We start from the raw sequence: 20,294 nt of genomic DNA on the forward strand, positions 1-20,294 counted from the left end.
TTTTGTAGAGTCCTAGCCCTGTCCATGGGGTATGATCAAAACCAATTTCTCCTATAATCATCACAGGACTGTGCATCCAAGAGACCAAACAACTCGGGTTTCAGAAAGACTTTGCCTTTGCAGGTGGAGTCTGGAAGTGAAAAGTCTTCAAAACACATATAATTTCAGGCAAACTCTTGCTACTAGGGCTTTCTACTGAATTAGCATCTTTTCCAGCATTTTCCAAGCACTTTCACTGAAACATTGAGTGACTTTTAGAACATGCAGGAATTTCAAAAATGTTGTTGCTACCTGGATGTGCCTGCAACTCCATCTTCTGCCTTGGACCTGGTCTGCTGCAGTTAACAGGTCAGTAGCACAAATTTTGAGTGGTTTCTGCTAGCCAATAAAGCCAACCACGAAACTGCTATTTGCACTGTAACTGTGAATATGTTTCCCTCTGACATCTCTGTTTAGGATAATTGTCTTTAAAAGTTACTGTAATGCTGATATTGAAGGTGAAGACCTACATCTTATGTAGGCACAGTGCTATTAACCCATGGGCTGCTTGGCTCCAGAAGATCTTATACTGAGAGAACCTTTTGGTGAATGATGTATGTTTCCAGTGCAGTAACAATCTGTTGTTGCTGTGATACCAAAAAACTCTCTTCCCTCTCCCCCATCTCTTGCCCAAGACTTTAGCCAACCCCACAGCTCCCTAAACGAGGGAGCACTGTAATGAAGAGAGGCTGCTTCTCTCACAGGTGAGTGCTGGGGAGGTTTTTTGTGCATCCACACCCCTGGTTTGATTGTTAGAACAGCCGTGGTCTCTGCTGCATTGGTTTTGAACCTACAGGGCTTAGCTTTGTCCATGTTGTTATTACTCCTTCAGTATACCCCTAGCTCAGAGGCTTCCTAGGCACTGCTCCAAGATACCAGCTTTTTGGTTCCTTCCTTTTTTTTAATTTTTCTTGCCATCTTCTGTGATAAGTCATGGAGGGTGTTGTCTTAGCGTGGTTATGCATCCTTCCTTCTGTGTCGCAAGTACCCTGCATGCCCTCCCCGAGGGAGCACAGGATCGGGCCGGCTCCACTCCCTTCCCTATGAGCTGAGCCTGCCCCGCACTGTCTGACAAGGGCTGATTGCATCGTGCTCATGTCTACAAGTGTGCACTGGGCAAAAGCATCACTGGTAGTTTGTAGCAGAGTCTTCTGCAGCTTCAGCTTGCAGCTATTTGCGCTTCAGAAACAACATTGTGGTAACTGGCCCCAGGCTGCTTAAGGGAGGAGGGAAAACCTGCCTCTCTTTCTAGGGCCTTTGCATCTCGGTTCTGTGCACTCCTCGTTTCTGTTAGCATGGTTGGCCCCAGGACTGCTCCTCCCAGGAGGAGCTGTTCCTGTTACTGCAACACTACCTCGCTGCGCAGCTGGTAGGTGGTGGTTTGGTGCTACTCTGGGCTAGAAGCTGCCTCCGGTCACCATCGGAGGCAGACTTCACGGGCAGAGAAGAGCTCGCTTTGATATGTGCTGTAAGGATATTAAAATAAGGGCAACTGTTCCCTTTGAAGTAAGCCGTAACCATTAAGCTTCTGGCCAATGAGTTGTTGATACTGTGAATGTGGAGGGGTTTGAGGTGGGCTTTTTTTCTGTGGCTCCCAGGAGCAAACTGCAAATGTCCCTGACCTAGCAATATCTAATTTAGAAAAACTGTGTTTCCCCAGGAATGCTAGGGCTGTTGGTAGTATTGCAAGTCGTATTTTGTCAGTTTTTGGGAGGCCTCCGCAGCTTTCAAACAAGCCGTCTCTAAAGGCCTTACTCACAGTAGCCCACCACGGCAGATTCCTGAATAGCCACGTGAAGCACAGGAAGGAGTTGTGATTGCGTTGTTTATGATCATGAGCGTGGTAAAGGCATTTGATGTTTAAGTGCTTGGCCAAGCAGCCTGCTTAAAAGAACAGAGTTTGCAATATGCTGCTTAAGCCCTTTACTGCGGAGGAGTCTGCTTAGATCGCCTGGTTACCTGAGCACACAGCAGGAGCGGTGGCTTTAGCCACCTTGCCAAGGTGAGGTTAGTCACGCACTGAGCAGTGGAATGAGGTAGTAAGAAGATGCCAGCAGCACCACCCATGTGGACAAAGGCTTTAGATGGCTGTGGTCTGCTGTGCTTTGTGCAGTATTCACAACAGTCAGGGACATGATAGTGGACTTAAGGTGTTGCAGTGACCAGAACGGTGTCCTTTTACTGGGGGACTTGATGAGCAGAGGACAGGAGGGAGGTCAGATCTCACAGATTCTTGAGTGACAGCATGGTTGGAATACAGAAGTGGTCTTGGATTATAGCACAGATCATCCACTCTGATGGACTAACAATGTGTTCACTAGCCAAGCACTGAAGCAGGTAGACACAGAAATCCCAGTCTATATGAGTCTGAGTCTGTATAGGCTCAAAAATGTGCATCATTGTACAAGCCAAGGAATGCAGCACAAACACAGCAAGTGCTGCATGTCCCAGTAGCTTCTACTGTAATGGGATGCTTCTGTCCCTTACTGTGTTCGCCTCTGTAGTGAGCCATAGCCAGAGGAGATAGTAAAGCATATGCATTCAGTCCAGGGTTGACAGTAGACAAACAGCGGGTGTCTATCCAAATGGAGCACTTTGGGGGAAAAAACAAATCACCCCAACCAACCAACCAAAACCCAAAAAACAAAACAAGCAAACAAAAACTTAAGGTAGATGCAACTTAAAGCAAATCATCTGTTGAGAAACAATGTTCACCTCATGGAAGCTAATTGCCGGACAGGTGTGAACGGGTTCTATGGTTCCTAGAAAACATGAAAGAAGGATCTGGTGGCCTTTGGAGAGCAGAAGTTCTGTTAATGGCCTTTGGGCTGAGTGGCACTTGGGGTAGGGGGGAAGCATGAAAAAAGGCAACTTGCAGACAGCTGTGGTGTTCTTGTCTGGCATACTGCTCTGTATTTTGGAACAGTCATATGAAAGGAAACTGGGAAAAGAAGTTTGTGCTTTGCCATTTGAGCAAAACTGCTGCTGAACTCTTTTACTGAATTTTTTTTTCCTGTCTGCCCTGTAGGCAGAACATGGTAAAAGCTGTGGGTCTTACATGGCCGTGGCATCTTTATGGTGGCCTGTGGCAGTAGGCTGGGAAGGTGCAGGGGTATAATTTGTCTCTACATGAGACTAGATGTTTGCTCCTGCAGCAGGCAGCTCAGGCATCTGGACAGCTCTGAGGCAGCAAGTATTACTTACATGATACTCTGAAGGCTGCCTGCATTTTAGGAGCTTTCTGTTTCTGCTCCTGTCCAGGATTGTGGTAACCATAAGTTATGTGTCATACCCATTTAGACAGGTAACTGAGGCCTCGTGGGAGTTGGGAGAAGTCTTACTGGATGGGGAAGGCCCAAAAGGAGGTGTTGGGAGAAGCAGCGTATCTCAGTCTGTAGTACCAGTTTGGAAATGTCTGTCTTCATTCCTGCATGGGCCCTGTCTTCCTGTCTTTTGGCCCTAAAGCTGATGCTGGTGGACTGTTGTTCAGCCTGTGCTTTGCCTGCCTCTCTCCCGTTCTCTGCCACTAGACCTGCGCGTGTGACTGACTTGATGGACCCTGATGGTAACACTACCCCTGCAGTGTTGGAGCTGGGTATGGAAAGATCTGTGCCTTACACACTCCAGGATTTGGGCATGGAAGCACTGTGGGGCTTGTTTGCCTCTGCTTCCAGAGCTCCCCTTTGAGCACGGTGCAGCAGCAGCCCGTGGAGGAAGTACAGGACAGGGCAGCTCAGGGATGCCTCGGGTGTCTGAGCACAGCTGGGAGAGGCCGTGGGTGGAATCAGTCTCTCCTCACATCCAGATAGGGCTAGGAGATGGCTTTAAGTCACTTAGGGAGCTCTTCTGTTTGCCTTTTTTATATAAATGTTGCAAGAAGGTACTTTCATATTCAGCAAATTACTTGGCTTTTAAAGTGTTAACTCTTTAACAGAAATTCCTCCGTTTCTCCATCACTCATGAGTAATTGCAGATGCAGCTACTTGAACTCAATCTGATGATCTGAACAGTTTTTCATTGGTTCTTGAGATTATCTTTAAAATCGGGCACAGTAAGCTCTGCTTTATTATGCTGCTGCTGCTACTGCCTGATCATCAAACCACACAACCTAACTATCAAGGGATAGAAGCAGTGCATAAAGTGAAGTTTCCTTTGAGCTGGTAAGACAGTTTAACATATTTCTGTGCTATGCGTCACAGTAAATAATGATAGGATAAATCTACTGAGCTAAGATATTGAAAAATAATTTCTTTACCTAGATGTGGAATTCTATATTGTTTCTTGTGCTAGGAACCTAGAGCAATAAAATCACCAGAAGGGTCTTTGCGCTTTTGTCCTGCTAGTCTGCTGAGCACAAACCCACACTGTTACGTTCATTCTGGTACAGATTGCGCTAGAAGGAAGCACCATCTTGAACAAATGATTTTCATGTGCTCCTCTTTGACTGAGAGAGATCAGTGTAAATGAATCTGACTGAAATAGATCCCAGTGTTTGGGACTGTGCAGACAAAAATATGCTTTTTTAACGCATGTAAATACATGTATATACATATATTTTATGTGTGCGTGTCTGTATGAATATCACTTTGTTGCTTTAGTCATCCTTTGTAGCAGGTTTTTTTCAGCCTCTGGGATCCCAAGTCTGTCAAATGCAAAAGTACGTAGCAGTTCATGAGCATCAGATTGTGGAAAAATGGCTACGCAAAGATGAACGGAGAAAAAGACTGGTTACATGGGCTTCTCTCTGATAATCTGTTCAGATAAGGGAATCTTGGTACTTTTTCCTTATTCTCCAGCCGTTCACATGCTGATCATGTGAGTCTACCATGTGCACTTGACATGCTTTGTCAGACGTGCTTAGGGGCCTAGGTATTCCAGAGGTAGATAGTCTTTTATTAATTGTTCTTAAAGAACCTACAAAATATTTTCTTGTAGGCAAGGATGGCTGAAGGAGTGTCCTTGACAAACAATCACACTTAGTGCACAATGGATCACTCTGGAGTACGTGCACTTGGGGCTAACCTTAACAGACGGAGGGATGTGCATCTTGGTACAGACACACTATTGTCCGTCATGCTGGACCTCACAGGTGTGAGTCAGTGTCCTGCCTTTCTTTAGAGCCTGTTGGTGCTGCCTCTGGGAGAGATTTAAGCAAAGGAAGGAATTATGGCCAAGGGAGAGCAGGTCACTTATGACTAATTGTTAAGATGTCGGGAATGGGAACAGAGTGTCTGAGGGTCTGTGTCTGCTGTGCCTGCTCCCACTGTGCACCACTAATTGCATCTTGCTGTGAGAGGGAGAGCAAGCAGAGCACGTTTTGGAACAGCTCGGAGACACTGCCAAATCAAAACCTGAAGCTTCTGACTTCCTCTGAGAATTTTAGGTGGGCATAGCAGACCTCACAAGCGAGCTGCAACAAGAAAAACTGCACTGATGAAACAATCTATTCTATATAAAAGCTGATGGCAGAGGTGGGATAGAACCTAGGAGTCCTGGCTGGCTGCTGTGGGCTGGCATTTAGTATCACTACATGTATCAAAGGGTACTCGGGCATGTTGAAGAATTTTCGCACATGTGAAAATCCCTGCTCATGCTCTAGTATGACACTTCAGTTTCATGTTTTATCAGGCCTTTGTAAAGCTGATCTTGTCTTACTTGTAGTCATCCAAATGTTGGAGATGCAAAGGTCCTTTTTTGTGTCTGTCACTTTGATCCCATTAAATTTCTCTGCATAATTCTTCTTTCTCTTCTTTGTCACATCAAATATAAGCTTCTTGTCCCCACTTTCAAAGTCACTGACAGCCTCTCCTTGTCCTCTTGTCATCTCTCACTTCCCTATCAAGACGTCAACTCTTTCTATGAAGCCAGCTTCCACCTCCCACTCACCAAATCAGCTCCTCCTAACCTTCCTCCATACTACTTACACACCGAAGGTGCTGCCTGCAATTCTCTTGAGCTACCTTAATCTCGCTCCAAGTCTCCACAAAGCTCTGCTTTGCTAAAACCCAGATGATATCTAGGCTACCCACATGCTGAGACTGTGCTGTCACCTTCTTGTATTACTTCCCCTTTCAGGGGGATATATATAAAATAATTCATTTTACCCTAGAAATTCTTAAAAGCAAAGGTCGTCTGGGGTTAGCCAGAACTTTGAATGACTGCTATTGCTATACCCATTTGTATTACCAGAAATCTGCAATCACCTGTCTTTCTGTTGATCAGCAGTTGAGAGCATTTAGAAAATGTGTTGTATAAATTCTGGTTAAAATGACTTGAAATTACTCTTGGGAAATGGAGGGAGCTGATGGAACCACAGGAGGGGAGGGGAAAGGTGTGGCTGCAAGGCCCCATTTCCTCGAGCAGAAGAGCTCTGCGCTGGAAATGTACAGAGAGGATGGAAACACCATTGCAACCAGCTTGAGACAGCTTGGGAACCTGAGGTCACCGGTCAGCTTTCAGTGCTAAGCCAACGCCTGGACTGGCAGCAGCATGCCTGGTATAACTTTTCGGGGCTTTCGCTCCGACGTTTGGTCCCTTTCTTTCCTGTAGAGTGAAGGTGGCTCTTCTCACTTCCTCTGACACCTCCCACATCTACAGTTTTCACAGGGCTTTTCTGCCTTCACCCACAACTCAGCACTGTTGCAGAAACTGGACATTAGTACAAAAAAAAAAAAAAAAAAAAAGCATCAAGCAGGCTGGCTAGGAAGTAGATTTGTCTTCCAGTCCCCCAGCTGCTGTGATAGTGCTGTTGCAGCTAGCACTGCAGTGCCATCAGAGCTAAGAATTGGGGGTTTTGGTTTTTTAGATACCTTACCAAGATTTATGTACTACATGTCTTGGATCATGTTTAGGCGAGAGGTTCCAGCAATAAAGGTAGTTCCCCTTTGTACAGATTCTGCACTTTGTTTCTGTCTAACTGCATCTACCTTCAGTGTCCAACTACTGGATTCTTTCTATCTTTTTCTGGTAGATTTAGAAAAGAAGAAGAAGAAGAAGAAGAAAAAATAAAATATTTTTACCTGTAATCTTCTTCCCATGTAAGATACATCACAAGTGGTTTGAAATTACTACTTAGCCTTTCCTTTGGTTAATCAAAGATATTTAGTTGTCTTTAATTGTTCATTTCTGAGGAAAGTTATCCAGGATTAAATAATTCTTATAGCCCTTTTCAGAACCATTTTCATCTTTTCAGCAACTTTTTGTTTAAAGTGTGGAACGCAACAGAAGGAATGAACTAATAATGGTGTTACAAATGCTACATGTAGCTGCAATAACATTTATTTTAATTGATATGTATCCACAGTCCTGTGTTAGCTCCTTTAATTGCATTAATGTACTGCAGAATCTTGTTCAGCTGGTTATGCGCTATTTCCCCAAACCATTTTCTGGTAAGCCTTTTGGAATGTAGTGTTCTATGATCTACTTGTGACTAATGTTCAAGGCTTCTAACACAAAGATTTGCTTTTAAACATGCTGCATTTGTTTCCAGGTGAGCTGGAAAGCCAGGAAATGTCTGACACGTTTAAAACATTGCAGAACTGAACAAAGAACTTGGGGTGGGTGTGTTATCAAACTAGTAGCAATTACCTGGAAATGTTGTAGCGTGGTTTAGTTATCTTGACCTATGTTTGTTTGTGTGACTGAACAAGTTCTTGTGGGCACATGTATCATTCTACTTAAGGCAGCTCACTCTATTTCATATTTAGTCAGCCTTACTGTATCTGTCACAGGGATCATATGCAACCCTGATTAGAATGATAAGCAGAGGAGAGACTTCATGCCTCCCAGCCTCTCTCAGCTAAAATCAGCTAATGGTGACACTTCCTCTTGACAACCCCTGCTCTGAAGGTCTGCAGCAAAACAGGATATTTACCAAAACCCATAGATGAAGAGGTGGTGAAGTGGAAGCCAGAAAGATTCCTTTTCTCTTGATCAGTTTCTGAAATGCTGTAATTATTTTACTATTTAATTCAGAAAAGGGACACCACAAGCAGGCATAATTACAGGAAAGAGGTTGATACGTGGATGCTGCTGTCCACCTTTGTGAAATCTGGGACTGGAAGAATACTCTTGGTCATGGAGTCCAGCTCCTGCTGCTGTAGCCACCAGATTGCTTAAATCCCTTCAGGAAGACAATCCTAATGATTGAAATACCACAACCCTTGCTAAGTGTAGGCTCTTTCTCACTTGCTCTTATTCAAAACTGCTTCAGACCCTTTGTTGGGTAGAAACCACGACCTTATTCTATAGCCAGGCTGTACCCATTCGGCCCTGTGCTAATGCCATACTTGTTGGGTTTTCTATCCTGACGCTTCTCTCTCCCTTTTCCCCAGCTTCTGAAAGAGAGCTTGTAACAACCAAAATTTGCCAGGGGTTTTTTCTTTTTGCAATAACTAAGCCAAGCTCCTTCAAGACAGAACATTTCTCACAGCTTCTCGTTACCCCAGCCCTAGAGCTCAGTTCAGTGTCCATGCTGGGCAAGCAGCACAAACACTTTTGCTCCAATATTTTTTTAATTTGCAAGTGACTGTTTTAGTCTGTACTTATTAGCAGTCTCTGCCTACAAACTTATTCCGTGTTTTCTGGGTTCCAGGCTGAGTCGTGGGCTCCTTAAAGCAGCACACTACCTGCGGAGGTGCTGGGCTTGTTTGCTGCATTAAGGTAACAGTAAATATTGCAAACCGGAAGCATCTTAAAAAAACACCATCTATCCCTGAGTAGATCAGGTCAGGATTCTTCATATTAAACTTTGCTGGAAAATCATGAAATCAGAAACTTTGTCATAAAAAGTACCATCTTAAATGAAAACTTAATCAGGAAAGAATTCACAGAATGGAATTTCTGAATAAAAAGAGAGTCCAGCATAACCTTGTAGAGAGATAACATTCTGTATTGCAAAGGATACACTTCAAATATCCTTATACAACCCTTCAGTAAGTTGGGGTAATGAACCTAAGTGGCCCTAAGTATTCTACATACCTGGTGAGGGCTTTGACCAGGAGTATATCAGCTGTTCCTTCTGCTTCTGCCTTTGGGAGTTTTCTTTTATGGCAAGGAAGTACTTAGGGGAAGGAAAAATGATCCCAAGATTCCCACACTGCAGATAAGCAACTTGGTTATCTGCCTGGAATTGTAGCTTCTCGTGTGTGTGTGTGTGTGTTTGAGAGAGGGAAAAATATGACAGGTCTTAGTTTTGTTCAGATATGAAATGGGTGAATTTCTAAAACAAAAAATGTGTAGGGTAGAACACCCATTTCTATCCCAGCTTTTGCTCCTGAACTGGAACCTTTTCACACTAGTTCAGGACAACTCCAAGTGGCTTGAAGGAAAGGTTCCCTCGAAAGTTTTGTGACACCGGTGAGTCAAGCACGTGTTCCTCTAGTGAAGAGAAAGGGAAGGTGCAGCAGACCAGTTACTCAAAAAACCCCCCCCAAAAACCAAACAAAAAAACCCCACTTCGTTGAAGGCAGGCAGCAGTGTTTGTGGTGTAGGTGGCTTTCAGCAGATGACTACTGCTGATGGTCAAGCTCATGAGAGAAAAATCTATAGAAGCCTTCAATCTGCAGAAATTATGTCTGGTCCAGGAGGCCCCTGAGCTACAAACGTCTGGAGGCTGAAAGTGTTCTCAGGGAAAAACATCTATGCTTCCTCTGTTGCTATGGTTTTCTCTAAGCATCTGGTTTTGGTTACTGTCAGAAAGAGGATACAGGGAAACATGAACGTTCCAACCGACTGTGGCTCTCTGCTGCTCTTAAATTGACATAAACCATATGCCTAAAGGTGCAAGAAGGAAGGAAAGATGGAATGCTCCCACACCCCTGATCAAATGGCTGGAATGAAAGATTTCCTTTCAGGCAGCTGGTGCTTTGGGTTCCTATGCGAAGTACTACTTACTGCCATGAGAGCAGCTCCTATAGAAGAAACAGTATAGCGGAATTGGTGCCCCATCTGACAGTCAGGGTCAGCTTGTGTCAGAGCTGGCAGAAGCATGTAGCTAAAGCTTCAACCTGCTGGTACAAATACGAACAAAACTGCTTCTAACACTTGTTCTATTTTAGATACTGCCTGGGATGGGAGGAGATGTGCGGCAGCTGGGCCTCCAGCTGTGCGTTACTGCTGTGCTGCTCTTTGGTGGAGGAGGAGAGAGAGGTAAGAGGAGATCTGGAACAGGTCCACTGTGGGAAGAGGCACGTGCATGTGCTTGTTTTTCATCCACAGCCCCTGAAGTATGCAGCGCAAGATCTTGCGACTGCCCTTTCCCAGGTCCTGGGGACCAGTACAGCTGGCTGGCAATGCCAGGCCTGTGGAGCTGAGCACATACTGGTCAAGCTGGGCAGCAGAAACATGTAGCCACTGCCCAAGGTTCCTGCCCTCAGGTCTTAGACTCATCTCGTGCAGTGAAGTGTGGTACAAGAGAGGAAGAACATTTTGAGGAAGGACAGATGAGGTGTTGCTAGAGGAAGTACCGAGCAAGGCCTCCACAGGTGACACCCGACTGCAGCTCTGTCTCCTTCCTCTGCAGAGCTCCCTGGCAGCTTGAGCTGCCTGAATAACTATGTGACTACCGTGAGCTGCATGTGGGCAACGTCGGAACCTGCGGGCAATGGACCTTTCCACCTGCACTTCACCAAGTAAGAGCCGCACACCGAGCCGTCCGTGGCAGCCCCGGCGCTGGCACAGGCAGGACAGCACTGGAGCAGATGGGGCCCCGGCCGTGGGCTTCGCCCCCCCCCCAGCAGGGCACCTGTGGCACGGCTAGCTCTGCTGCCCCATCACCCCGTACCTGGGCTGCCCTGGAAGCTGCTCCCTCTCGCCTGCTGTGGGCCCACAGCCCGGCAGGTGCTGCCGGGGTCCGGTGTGGCAGGTCCCTGGCCCCGCATTGCCGAGTCCCAGCCTCCGCTCCCCACCACCTGCGCACTGCCAGAGCCCACCCTACATGAAGCTGCCTCATCAGTTTCTAATAGCTTCTTGTTGCCTAGAAATTTAACCCCTAGTGGTTTAATCTAAATGACTTAATATATATACACAAAAGGATTTTGAAAGTCCAGTGAGTTATAAGCTTTAATAACAGTCTTAGAATATTATGTGAATAATTTTTCCTCTAGCAGAAGGAACGAGGTGAATAGTTTGCTTATTATCCTATCACCAGGCATTGTGATGTGCTAATTTGGGGTGAATATGTTTAGATTATGTAATAACATTGCCGTGACTACCAATAACTAGTGAACTGTTACAGGAGGGAAAGCCACGCTGACATTAGATGCCTCATACATTCTGGTAAGGTAAAGTCAAAAATAGCCCAACTCTTAATGATACTGGATTTTATATCTATAAAAAAACGCCAAGCTGATAAACTGTGGTATCCCAGTTTATTGCAGGGTCACATGCACCAAGAAAAATTTGGTAACAACCAGCTACATTAGATAATTTAATATTAGAAGACTGTTCTTTGGAGCTATTTCCCCAAGATGAAGTTTTCTGTCATTCATCCTGTTACGCTGTGCTGAAGCTTGTGAATATTAAAAAAAAACAAAACAACAACAACAAGCAAGCAACAAACCGACCTCTGACATGTTTTGCCATCGGTACTGGTGTGTTCATAGCGAAAGAGGCTTTAACGTACAACTTGTTAGCTTTGTGCTGTGCACTTTAACTGTCCACCCACTCCTACCCCCCTATACCAGCTGCTTTCCTGGCAGCAACACGCAGGAGCCCCCTTTCAGAGGGCTCAGGGGCAGGTACTGGGCTCTGCGTGCAGCACCTGGGAGGCCTGGTGCTCTCAGAGTGAGGTTATGAAGGTGTCTCCTTCCTCCCTCTTCAGCCCGGCTGTCCAGCCAGCTTTAGCATTGCTTTCTCTGCGGTCTGCACTGAAGAGGTTCATGCACTTCCAGAATGTGGTGCTGCACTAAGCTCCCACCCATCTTTCATAAACTGAAAAGCACTTAATCATATGACTTAAAAGAAACTTTCAGCCCTTTTATTCTTCTAGCCTCTGGTCAAAGGGCCACAACGCCAGCTGCAAACTGACTGCCAGAGAGAACATGCAGAATCAGTACCACTGCACAATCCATTTAGCGAGCCAGATCTTGGAAACAGATGGTTATAGAGTCTCCCTCCAAGGCAACTTCTTTGGACATAATCACACATACATTACCTTTCCAGAGTACAATCCCCGCAAGCACAGTAAGTATGAACCAGGGCAGCTGTGAGCTGAGGCTCTGCCTAGCAGCTTTGTGGTAGGTCTGATAAGCTAACAAAGGGTGTCTCAAAGACAGCAAGTGAAAATAATGTAAACAAGCCAGACTAGTCATCCCTGGAGAGTGCACTATGTGGACTTAATCAGTCAGGATGTAGTCCCAGTGTTTCTTCGTTCTGAGTTTCCCAGGACTTCAGAGAGGGCTGACTCTGGAGCATCTTTCAATCTTATTTCTCATCTGCATCATGTTTTCTTGTGCCATGGATAATGTACAATTGGATTGCCTTTATAGTTGGGTGGGGTTTTTTTCTAAGAAATGAAGTAATGAGGAATCAAAGGTGTGGATCTAATTCAATGTCCCATGGCCTAGTACTTCAGAGAAATGCTCTAGTATGCAAAATCTCAGAGCCTGTCTACATCAGTAGTATGTTGGAAGAGGAGAATGTGACATCCAGAGTTGTTGTTTGCTTGCAGGACTATCCCCAGGGGCTATTGGAGTTACCAGTAATTTATCTCAGTTCTGTAGCTATTCTGACCTACCCTGTAAGCTAATTTGGTATATTGCTGGTCTTAGTATCACTCTTCAGACCCAGCTTTATCTTCCAAGACTTTAGTGAGTCTAGTATTATGCATCTCCTTCTGTGGTGTTCATGTCCCAAATATAATGAAAAAATCTACTTCTCTATTTGCAGTAAAACTTGATCCACCTTTGAACATCCAGAGGAATGTCACTGCCAGCAAGTGTCAGATATGGTGGAGTGTGCCGTGGTACCTTGTTGACATTCTTCAATATGAGTTGCAGTATAAGGAGTACAGCATGTCCTGGGAGGCAAGTGGATGAGGCGCACACTGATACTGCCTTGCTTTTTGGGCGCAATGGCCTTGCCACTCAGCTCGGGGCCTTCTGGCAGCTGACTGTTTAAGCTGGCCTGGTTTCCCACATCAAGGCGGAAAGATTTTATATAAAACATCCATACTGAAGATCAATATATCTTCTTCTCCTGAACCCTGCGTTCAGGAATCATCCACCATCATGCACGCCCCCTTCTTGCATCCAAGAAAAGAGCATTTGGTAAAGGGGGAAAACAAAACCAGAATATTTAAAAGAGCATCCCTTTGCCCAGCCTTGTTAACAGAAATTCTTTGTAATACTTTGTAGGTCGCATTGAACAAGACACTACCCAGTTCACTGCCACAGATAGAAATTGAAGCCACAGAGCTTCGCAGTGGCATTGTTTATGTTGCACGAGTTCGCTGCAAAGTTTCTGAAAATGAGGATTCATACCATAGTCAGTGGAGCGAGTGGAGCCAGACAACAGAGTTTCAGAAACCAGGTACAAAGAATGTTGTTTTACCTTGATTCATGTCTTTTCATGTCCATGTTCCAAAAAAAGGAAGACACCTGGTAAAATGAAGCTTTTCAAATCAGAACCAGCTTCATTCAAGCTTTCATAGCCAAATTACTTTCCTTGAGGTCTTTTGCAGCCTGTTTCATTTGCATTGCTTGGTTATTTGGTATTCTATCCTGACTTCCAGACTTTCTATCTGTTATTTTTGTACTGATTCTTTTCCTAGGTGTACTAGAACTGTCTGAAAAGAATGTAAATACCAAAACTATGCAGTTCTTGTTCATTCCTCTGAGTTTTGGCACTGTACTCTATTTATTTTGGAACTGCAAGTTTTCTTCAAGGTATGTTTCAGTTGTTCAGTAAGTTTGCCTTGATCTTCACACCCTGAAGACGGTAAATCAAATGTCCTTAGATCCCTTTTGCTTCCTATTTCTGCTGCACAGACTCAATCATTTTCAAAAGCTCTTTTGACATCTTGGGACGTGACATGTTTCCTTGGCTGATGATAGTTAATGATCTACTACACAATTCTTAAGGAAACCAAAGTGTCTTTGTGGCACCCAAGCTTAGCTAAAGCTCAAGGTTGAGGGTCTTTTGCAGTTAAAGAAATTTAAACCCATGGATTTTTTTTTAAGTTTCATGTAGATAAATTAAAATTGCATGTACCAGCAATCTGCAAACATGGTTAAACTGATGTCGGTGTTAAGCCACTTGTGACATACAGGGGAAAAAAGTGTCTCTAGAATCTTGGTTCACCCATCTCAGCAATTTTTTATGCTGGCAGAGCAAAGGTAAAACCTCTTACTCTCTTCTGCCTTGACATACATTATTATGCCCCATATACATGTCGCTCTTGGAGAAACAGAATACATGATGTCCATATGATTAAATATTTTTACAGGATAGACCCTAGTAAAGGGACTAGGATGTCTGGCAGAATTTCTCTGTCTAAATGTAATGAAACTAGAACTCTCTAAAACACCTCCAGAAACAATGGTTTAGATCAAATAAGTTGCTAAAGAAGCGCATAAATAGCTCAGTGCATATAATGAGTAATAGACTAGTACTGAGTTTGTGGCACATACCATTCCTCAGAAACTTTGAAGACTCTGCTTCAGGCTAGAAACATTAAATGCATGCACAGGAGGCAGACAAACAATTGCATAAGATGTCAGAAACCATATGAAATGGGCTTCTGCAATCTTTCTAACATAAGTGTGGGGCTTTCATCTAATCAGTGTGCTATATCATCAAGACAGAATACGGAAAAATTGTCAGGTTTTGTTTTTAATTTATTTTAAGTGTTGTTTTCTCACTTCAGGGCAAAAAGCCTGTCCTGCTTTAACATTCCCACACCAGCTGCTTTCTTTCAGCCGCTCTATAATTTGCACAATGGGAATTTTAAGGTAAGAAATAAGTTTCATTTCTTTCTTATGACCCTCAGTTCTTGAGGGGAGGATTTTTTTTTTTTCCTGGGATTAATCATTCTAGCTCCTGAGCAAAGTTACTGACACATGGTTCTGGTCTTCCTGGGAATTTAGTTTGTCAGTTTCCTGCCTCCACATACTAGCTGCACCACCAGAGCTTCTGTCCAGCTTCTCTTTCCTTAAAACAAAACCCCTCCAGTGACTCACTCCCAATCCATGCTGAACTTGGAAGGTGCACCCTGTCTTTGCAAAGCCAAAGCTATACAAGCAGCTTGCAGTATATTCCGTGAAATTAGCCACTAGATTCTCTATCCTATTACTTTGCCCAGTAGATTTGCATGAAACCTCTGGATTATCATGCCAAAGCCATAGGGAAAGAACAGTTATTTAAAAAATTCCAACTCTAAGCAAAATGTCCTGAACTTACTGATACTTTCACTAGGACTGGGTTGGACCTAATGAGGCTTGTAGCCAGCTTGGAAAAGAAGAGGCCAGCAACTCAAACAAAGTGACTGCAGATGGAGTTTCTGATCTCAACATCCAAGAACAGATTTCCCAGATATCCTTGAAACCTATGGAAAGCACAAATCTGGTTGCTGCAGAAGAAAACTCTGCATTTGCTTCAGGTCCAAGCCAGCAGTATGTCCCCAGCAGGTATGTAAAAGCAGAAGAGATAGAAATGAGGCTAGGACTGTTGTTTGCACAAACCCATGCTGATGATACAGTTGGCCCGAAAATCTCTGAAATAATTAAAACCAACCTTGAGAACCCTAGCATGGGAAGGAATTACCCCTCTCACCCAGCGCATGGCAAGGGTGACTTCCTTATGCTTCAGGAGCCTTCAGAGATAGCAAGTGTGTCCTTCAGCAGCAGTGACTATTGTACCTTGTGTGACGATGATACCACAGGAGGTCTGATTCCTGCTGAACTACTGAAGCTCTCCAATGGCAATAATCTTGTCAAACATCAGAACGATCAGAGTAACCTTCCCTGAGGAATACTGCCTACAAAGATCCTTCTGCTGTCCTCTCACCTCCCAACACTGTCTTCGCAAGTGGCTTAAATGGTAACTATGCAGACAATTACACACATATATGATTTTTAGGTAAATCCTCAATTTCTGTACTTCAAAAGAAGGTTGTGATCAACTCCTCTAGCTTGCAAATTCTACCCCTATAAGCATGGCAAGGCCCAACTCCAGCAACATCTGCAGCCTCAGGAGACACGTGACCATTCCCTTCCCTAAATCAACTTCCTGGCAGCAGCAGAAACCCAGCAACCCCCTAGCTGCAGCAGCAGACCTGCTGTTTTTCTTCAGGAAGCGCTACTGGAATTGTCTGCCTCTCAGAAGCCACAATGTTTGCAATGTACTGAGCAACAGTTTAAACGCCATCTTTATTTTAAAATTTGGTGGCTTGCTACAACAGGGTTACAGCATTAGTGGATAAAGGAAGAGCAACTGATGTCATCTGCCTGGACTTGTGCAAAATATTTGACACCATCTCACACAACATTCTTGTCTCTAAATTGGAAAGACATGGATTTGACAGATGGACCGCTCAGTGGACAAGGGGACTGGCTGGCTGGTCAAACTCAAAGGGCTGTGGTCAATGGCTCAATGTCTAAGTGGAGATCAGTGACAAGTGGCATCACCCAGGGGTTGGTCTCAGGACTGGTGCTGTTTGATATCTTGGTTGACAACACAGGCAGTGGGACTGAGCAGGTTTGCTGACAGCACTGAGCTGTGTGGTGCAGTCAACATGCTGGAGGGAAGGGATGCTGTCCAGAGGGACCTTGACAGGCTTGAGAGGTGGGCCTGTGCAAACCTCATGAAGATCAACAAGGCCAAGTGCAAGGTCCTGCATGTGAGTCAGGGCAATCTCAAGCACAGATACAGGCTGGGCTGAGAATGGATTGAGAGCAGCCCTGAGGAGAAGGACTTGGGGGTGTTGGTGGATGAGAAGCTCAACGTGACCCAGCAGTATGTACTTGCAGCCCAGAAAGCCAGCCGTATCCAGGACTGCATCAAAAGCAGTGTGACCAGCAGGTCGAGAGAGGTGATCCTCCCCTTCTACTCTGCTCTGGTGAAACCCTACCTGCAGCTCTGGGCCCCCAGCATAAGAATAACACGGACCTGTTGGAGCAAGTCAAGAGGAGACCATGAAGATGATCAGAGGGCTGGAGCACCTCTCCTATGAAGACAGGCTGAGAGAGTTGCAGTTGTTCAGCCTGGAGAGGAGAAGGCTCTGCGGAGACCTTATAGCAGCCTTCCACTACCTAAAGGGGTCTTAGAAGAAAGCTGGAGAGGGACTTTTTACAAGGACATGTAGGGACAGGACAAGGGGGAATGGCTTTAAACTGGAAGAGGGTAAATTTAGATTAGATGGAAGAAACTCTTCACTGTGAGGGTGGTGAGGCACTGGCACAGTTGCCCATCCACAGGATGCCCCATCCCTGGCAGTGTTCAAGGCCAGGCTGGATGGGGCTTGGAGCAACCTGGTCTGGTGGAAGGTGTCCCTGCCCGTGGCAGGGGCTTGGAACGAGATGGTCTTTAAGGTCCCTTCCAACTCAAACCATTCTAGGATGGATCCTTCCAGTGGAAGACAGAGAACTACTATCTAGGAAGGAGGCATAACGTGGGCTCTGGTCAAGCATTTGAAGCCTTTCGTTTCCTGGGACTACTAAGTTCATGCTCTGTGTACCATCTGCAACCAGAACAAAGTAGTCAGTATTTTCCCCTTTCTTTTATTTCTGTTCAGTTTTGCCAGAGGAAACAATTTCAAAAGATATTTAAGTAATACTTGTAAGCCACTAAGGAGTTGAAAATGTTCTGTGACAAAGATTTTGGTTTAGTTTTGGTCTTGGATTTTGGTGGTGTATTTTTGTTTTTTTTTTTCCTTGAAGTGACTAAAGTAAAAGAACTAACACACTATGATTATTCAGAAATAAATAAAACAGAGGAATAATGTAAACTTCCATTTTTCAGAAGTTAGTGTCTGAGAGGTTTGGAAAGAACTTTAGAAAACATTAACTATATTAATCATTAGTAAAAGTTGGTTTGAAAACATCACATAAGTAAGAGACGGAAGAACTAAATGCTCTCCCTAGTTTGCAGACTAAAGCACTAAGCCAGTACTGCTGCTACCACCATCAACAGAAAAAGGGATAAGAAGGCTCCTGAGTGAAGACATATTTTACAGCTCATAAAGCCAAGGGGGATCAGCGTGGTGAGCTTATCCCATGGTGTCTAGCATGTGAGCACCAGTATAGTTCTGTTAGTGCCCACCCAATAGCTATATCTCTGGTGAAATATTTGTGTTACCAGTAATGAGTGATAGAAGCTGTATCTCTGTTCCATCTTCTGCTGTTTAGTCATCTGCATGCTCATTTCAAGAGGGGTAAGAAGATCAGACTGCATGTTTCTTAACAGTATAAGTACTGCAGCACTGATGCAAACTCATTTTGAAAGAGCAGCAAACAAGTCACATTAAGACACAGCACTCAGCCTGTTGTGCCCTCTCAGTTAGGGTGACTTGTCTTCACAGTATGGCTTCTAATGCCTCACAGTGAAACGCAGGTGTCAAATAGTGGTGCTTGGCATGCTGAACCACTCCCTGCAGCCCTGAGCTTCAGGGCCTTAAGATCATTGATCTGCAAACTCCCGCTCAAAGGTGCAGGAGCCTAGCCTGTGAAAGCAATCTTTTTTCCTGAGACTGCCATTAGTCAATGGCCAAATAAAGCCGTAAATCTTTTCCTGGTTAAGTATGCAGATAGGAGGAGAGTCATTCCACAGACAAGAGAAACAAGCTTGCTCTTTTTAGTTTACTTTTTGTTAAATTTGATCATTGTGTAAACAAAGGACAGAGAATGTTGGTTAGAGCAGCACCATCTTATGAAGTACCCAATGTGAGCTGTTGTTGATAGCTCCACAGCCCTATCACTCCATCTTTCCTGTATCGATGTGCTCCTGTGAGTCATGAAATCCTGTGCTGCAGAAGTCTATCACCACAGGCCTTTCCAGACATACATAGTCCCTTGAGTCTCCCAGCACCCCTCAGCAGAGCATATGCTCTTTCACAGACCTATCCACATGTTCGCTCATCTAACCAGTAAAGACACCAAAAATGATAAATAATCTGTTTAATGTTCGCTAATTTAATCTAATCTGCAGATCTGCTCCTGTTAGAGGCACAGTGATTCTGTAGACAGAGGTGCTTATCAATTGCAGAGATTTAAACTATCAGTTCTAGAGCAAGAACTATAATATTTGACAACATAGATATTTATGTACTGGTGATCATAATTGGAAAAGAGGAGGGGATGTTCTTTTTATGGTAGGAAAGGAAATGAATGCACAGGGGATTTTGTTTCTTTGCTTTTAATAACATGTAAACCAAGGATTAAATTGCAACACGGGACTACAGCACTTGGATTGCTTCTTCTTTGATGCTCAAGGACCCTAGTTAATTGAGAAAACCCCAAATCTCAGTGTCAAATCTTACCATTTTAGGGCTGATGAACAGATTGATTTGATCAACATTCTTCCCATTTTCAGTGCATATTGGAGCACAGCGCAGAAACTGCTGTGATAGCATCAGCTCTACATTATCATGTGCATGCACAACAGCCCAGTATTATGCGATATTTGCCTCTGTCTAGAAGCAGTATATTTATATTGATATGGTACTGCAGGCCCAACACAATGTGGTTTTTTTGAGCTAAGCTGATTCACATGAAGCCTAGTATAGGCAGTGCCAGAGCATAGCAGTAACAGTGATTGCTGTCTCAATGCAAGTAATGAGTTAGTTGTCTTTTGTATTATCTCTGTCTAACACGGTCTGCCAAATGCTGAAAAAAATTGTAAGCCATAGGCAAGTCTAAATAAAGCATTAGTTGAAGAAAGGAATTAGGGCATTGATGTGGACAGCCTAGTGAAGACTTTTTCATAACATACTTTTACATCCAAAACCAGACAACAGATAAATTGAGAATGAGATTCACAGTACTAGAGAAAAAAAAATTAGGAACGCTTTCACATAAATCAATAGCATGCCTCACCTCGTGTCAGTGTGCACAAGTGGATACCCATCTTTATAACGAGATTACGGTTTTCAATAGCTTGCACAGTGGTTCCCACAGCTCAATATACCACAGGAGTAGGTGCACCAGTGCCAACACGTAAGTAATACAGCTTTTTGATTCCTAATACCGGTTATCTTCTTTAAACAGCTGAAGATCATATATGCCATTGGAAGATTACTGACCTTGCCTTCATGTCCTAAA

The 20,294-nt window shown here is 44.2% G+C and overlaps 1 protein-coding gene and 1 long non-coding RNA gene across 2 annotated transcripts; one reads left to right on the forward strand and one right to left on the reverse strand.

Moving 5' to 3' along the window:
• The first annotated feature begins 533 nt into the window (after positions 1-533).
• On the forward strand, positions 534-19,434 carry LOC130147239 (interleukin-9 receptor-like). The gene is made up of 9 exons (XM_056334095.1): positions 534-8,700; positions 10,098-10,188; positions 10,562-10,670; positions 12,029-12,222; positions 12,928-13,064; positions 13,395-13,569; positions 13,811-13,925; positions 14,906-14,990; positions 15,454-19,434. The coding sequence occupies exons 2-9, from the start codon at positions 10,110-10,112 to the stop codon at positions 16,003-16,005; spliced, it is 1,446 nt and encodes a 481-aa protein (XP_056190070.1). The 5' UTR covers positions 534-8,700; positions 10,098-10,109; the 3' UTR covers positions 16,006-19,434.
• Positions 11,395-13,518, reverse strand: LOC130147240 (uncharacterized). Its single transcript, XR_008821173.1, has 2 exons — positions 13,388-13,518; positions 11,395-13,057 (listed from the first exon to the last, which is right to left on the reverse strand). It is a non-coding gene; the product is annotated as an uncharacterized LOC130147240 (long non-coding RNA).
• Positions 19,435-20,294: the final 860 nt, after the last annotated feature.

This window comes from Falco biarmicus, chromosome 4 (assembly GCF_023638135.1).
Source record: "Falco biarmicus isolate bFalBia1 chromosome 4, bFalBia1.pri, whole genome shotgun sequence".
Classification (NCBI taxonomy): domain Eukaryota; kingdom Metazoa; phylum Chordata; class Aves; order Falconiformes; family Falconidae; genus Falco; species Falco biarmicus.

Coding starts and splice junctions, on each gene's coding strand:
- LOC130147239 (XM_056334095.1), top strand. CDS start 10,110: ATGGGAGGAGATGTGCGGCAGCTGGGCCTCCAGCTGTGCGTTACTGCT. Junction 10,189..10,561: donor TGGTGGAGGAGGAGAGAGAG/GTAAGAGGAGAT, acceptor CTTCCTCTGCAG/AGCTCCCTGGCAGCTTGAGC. Junction 13,570..13,810: donor AACAGAGTTTCAGAAACCAG/GTACAAAGAATG, acceptor TTCTTTTCCTAG/GTGTACTAGAACTGTCTGAA.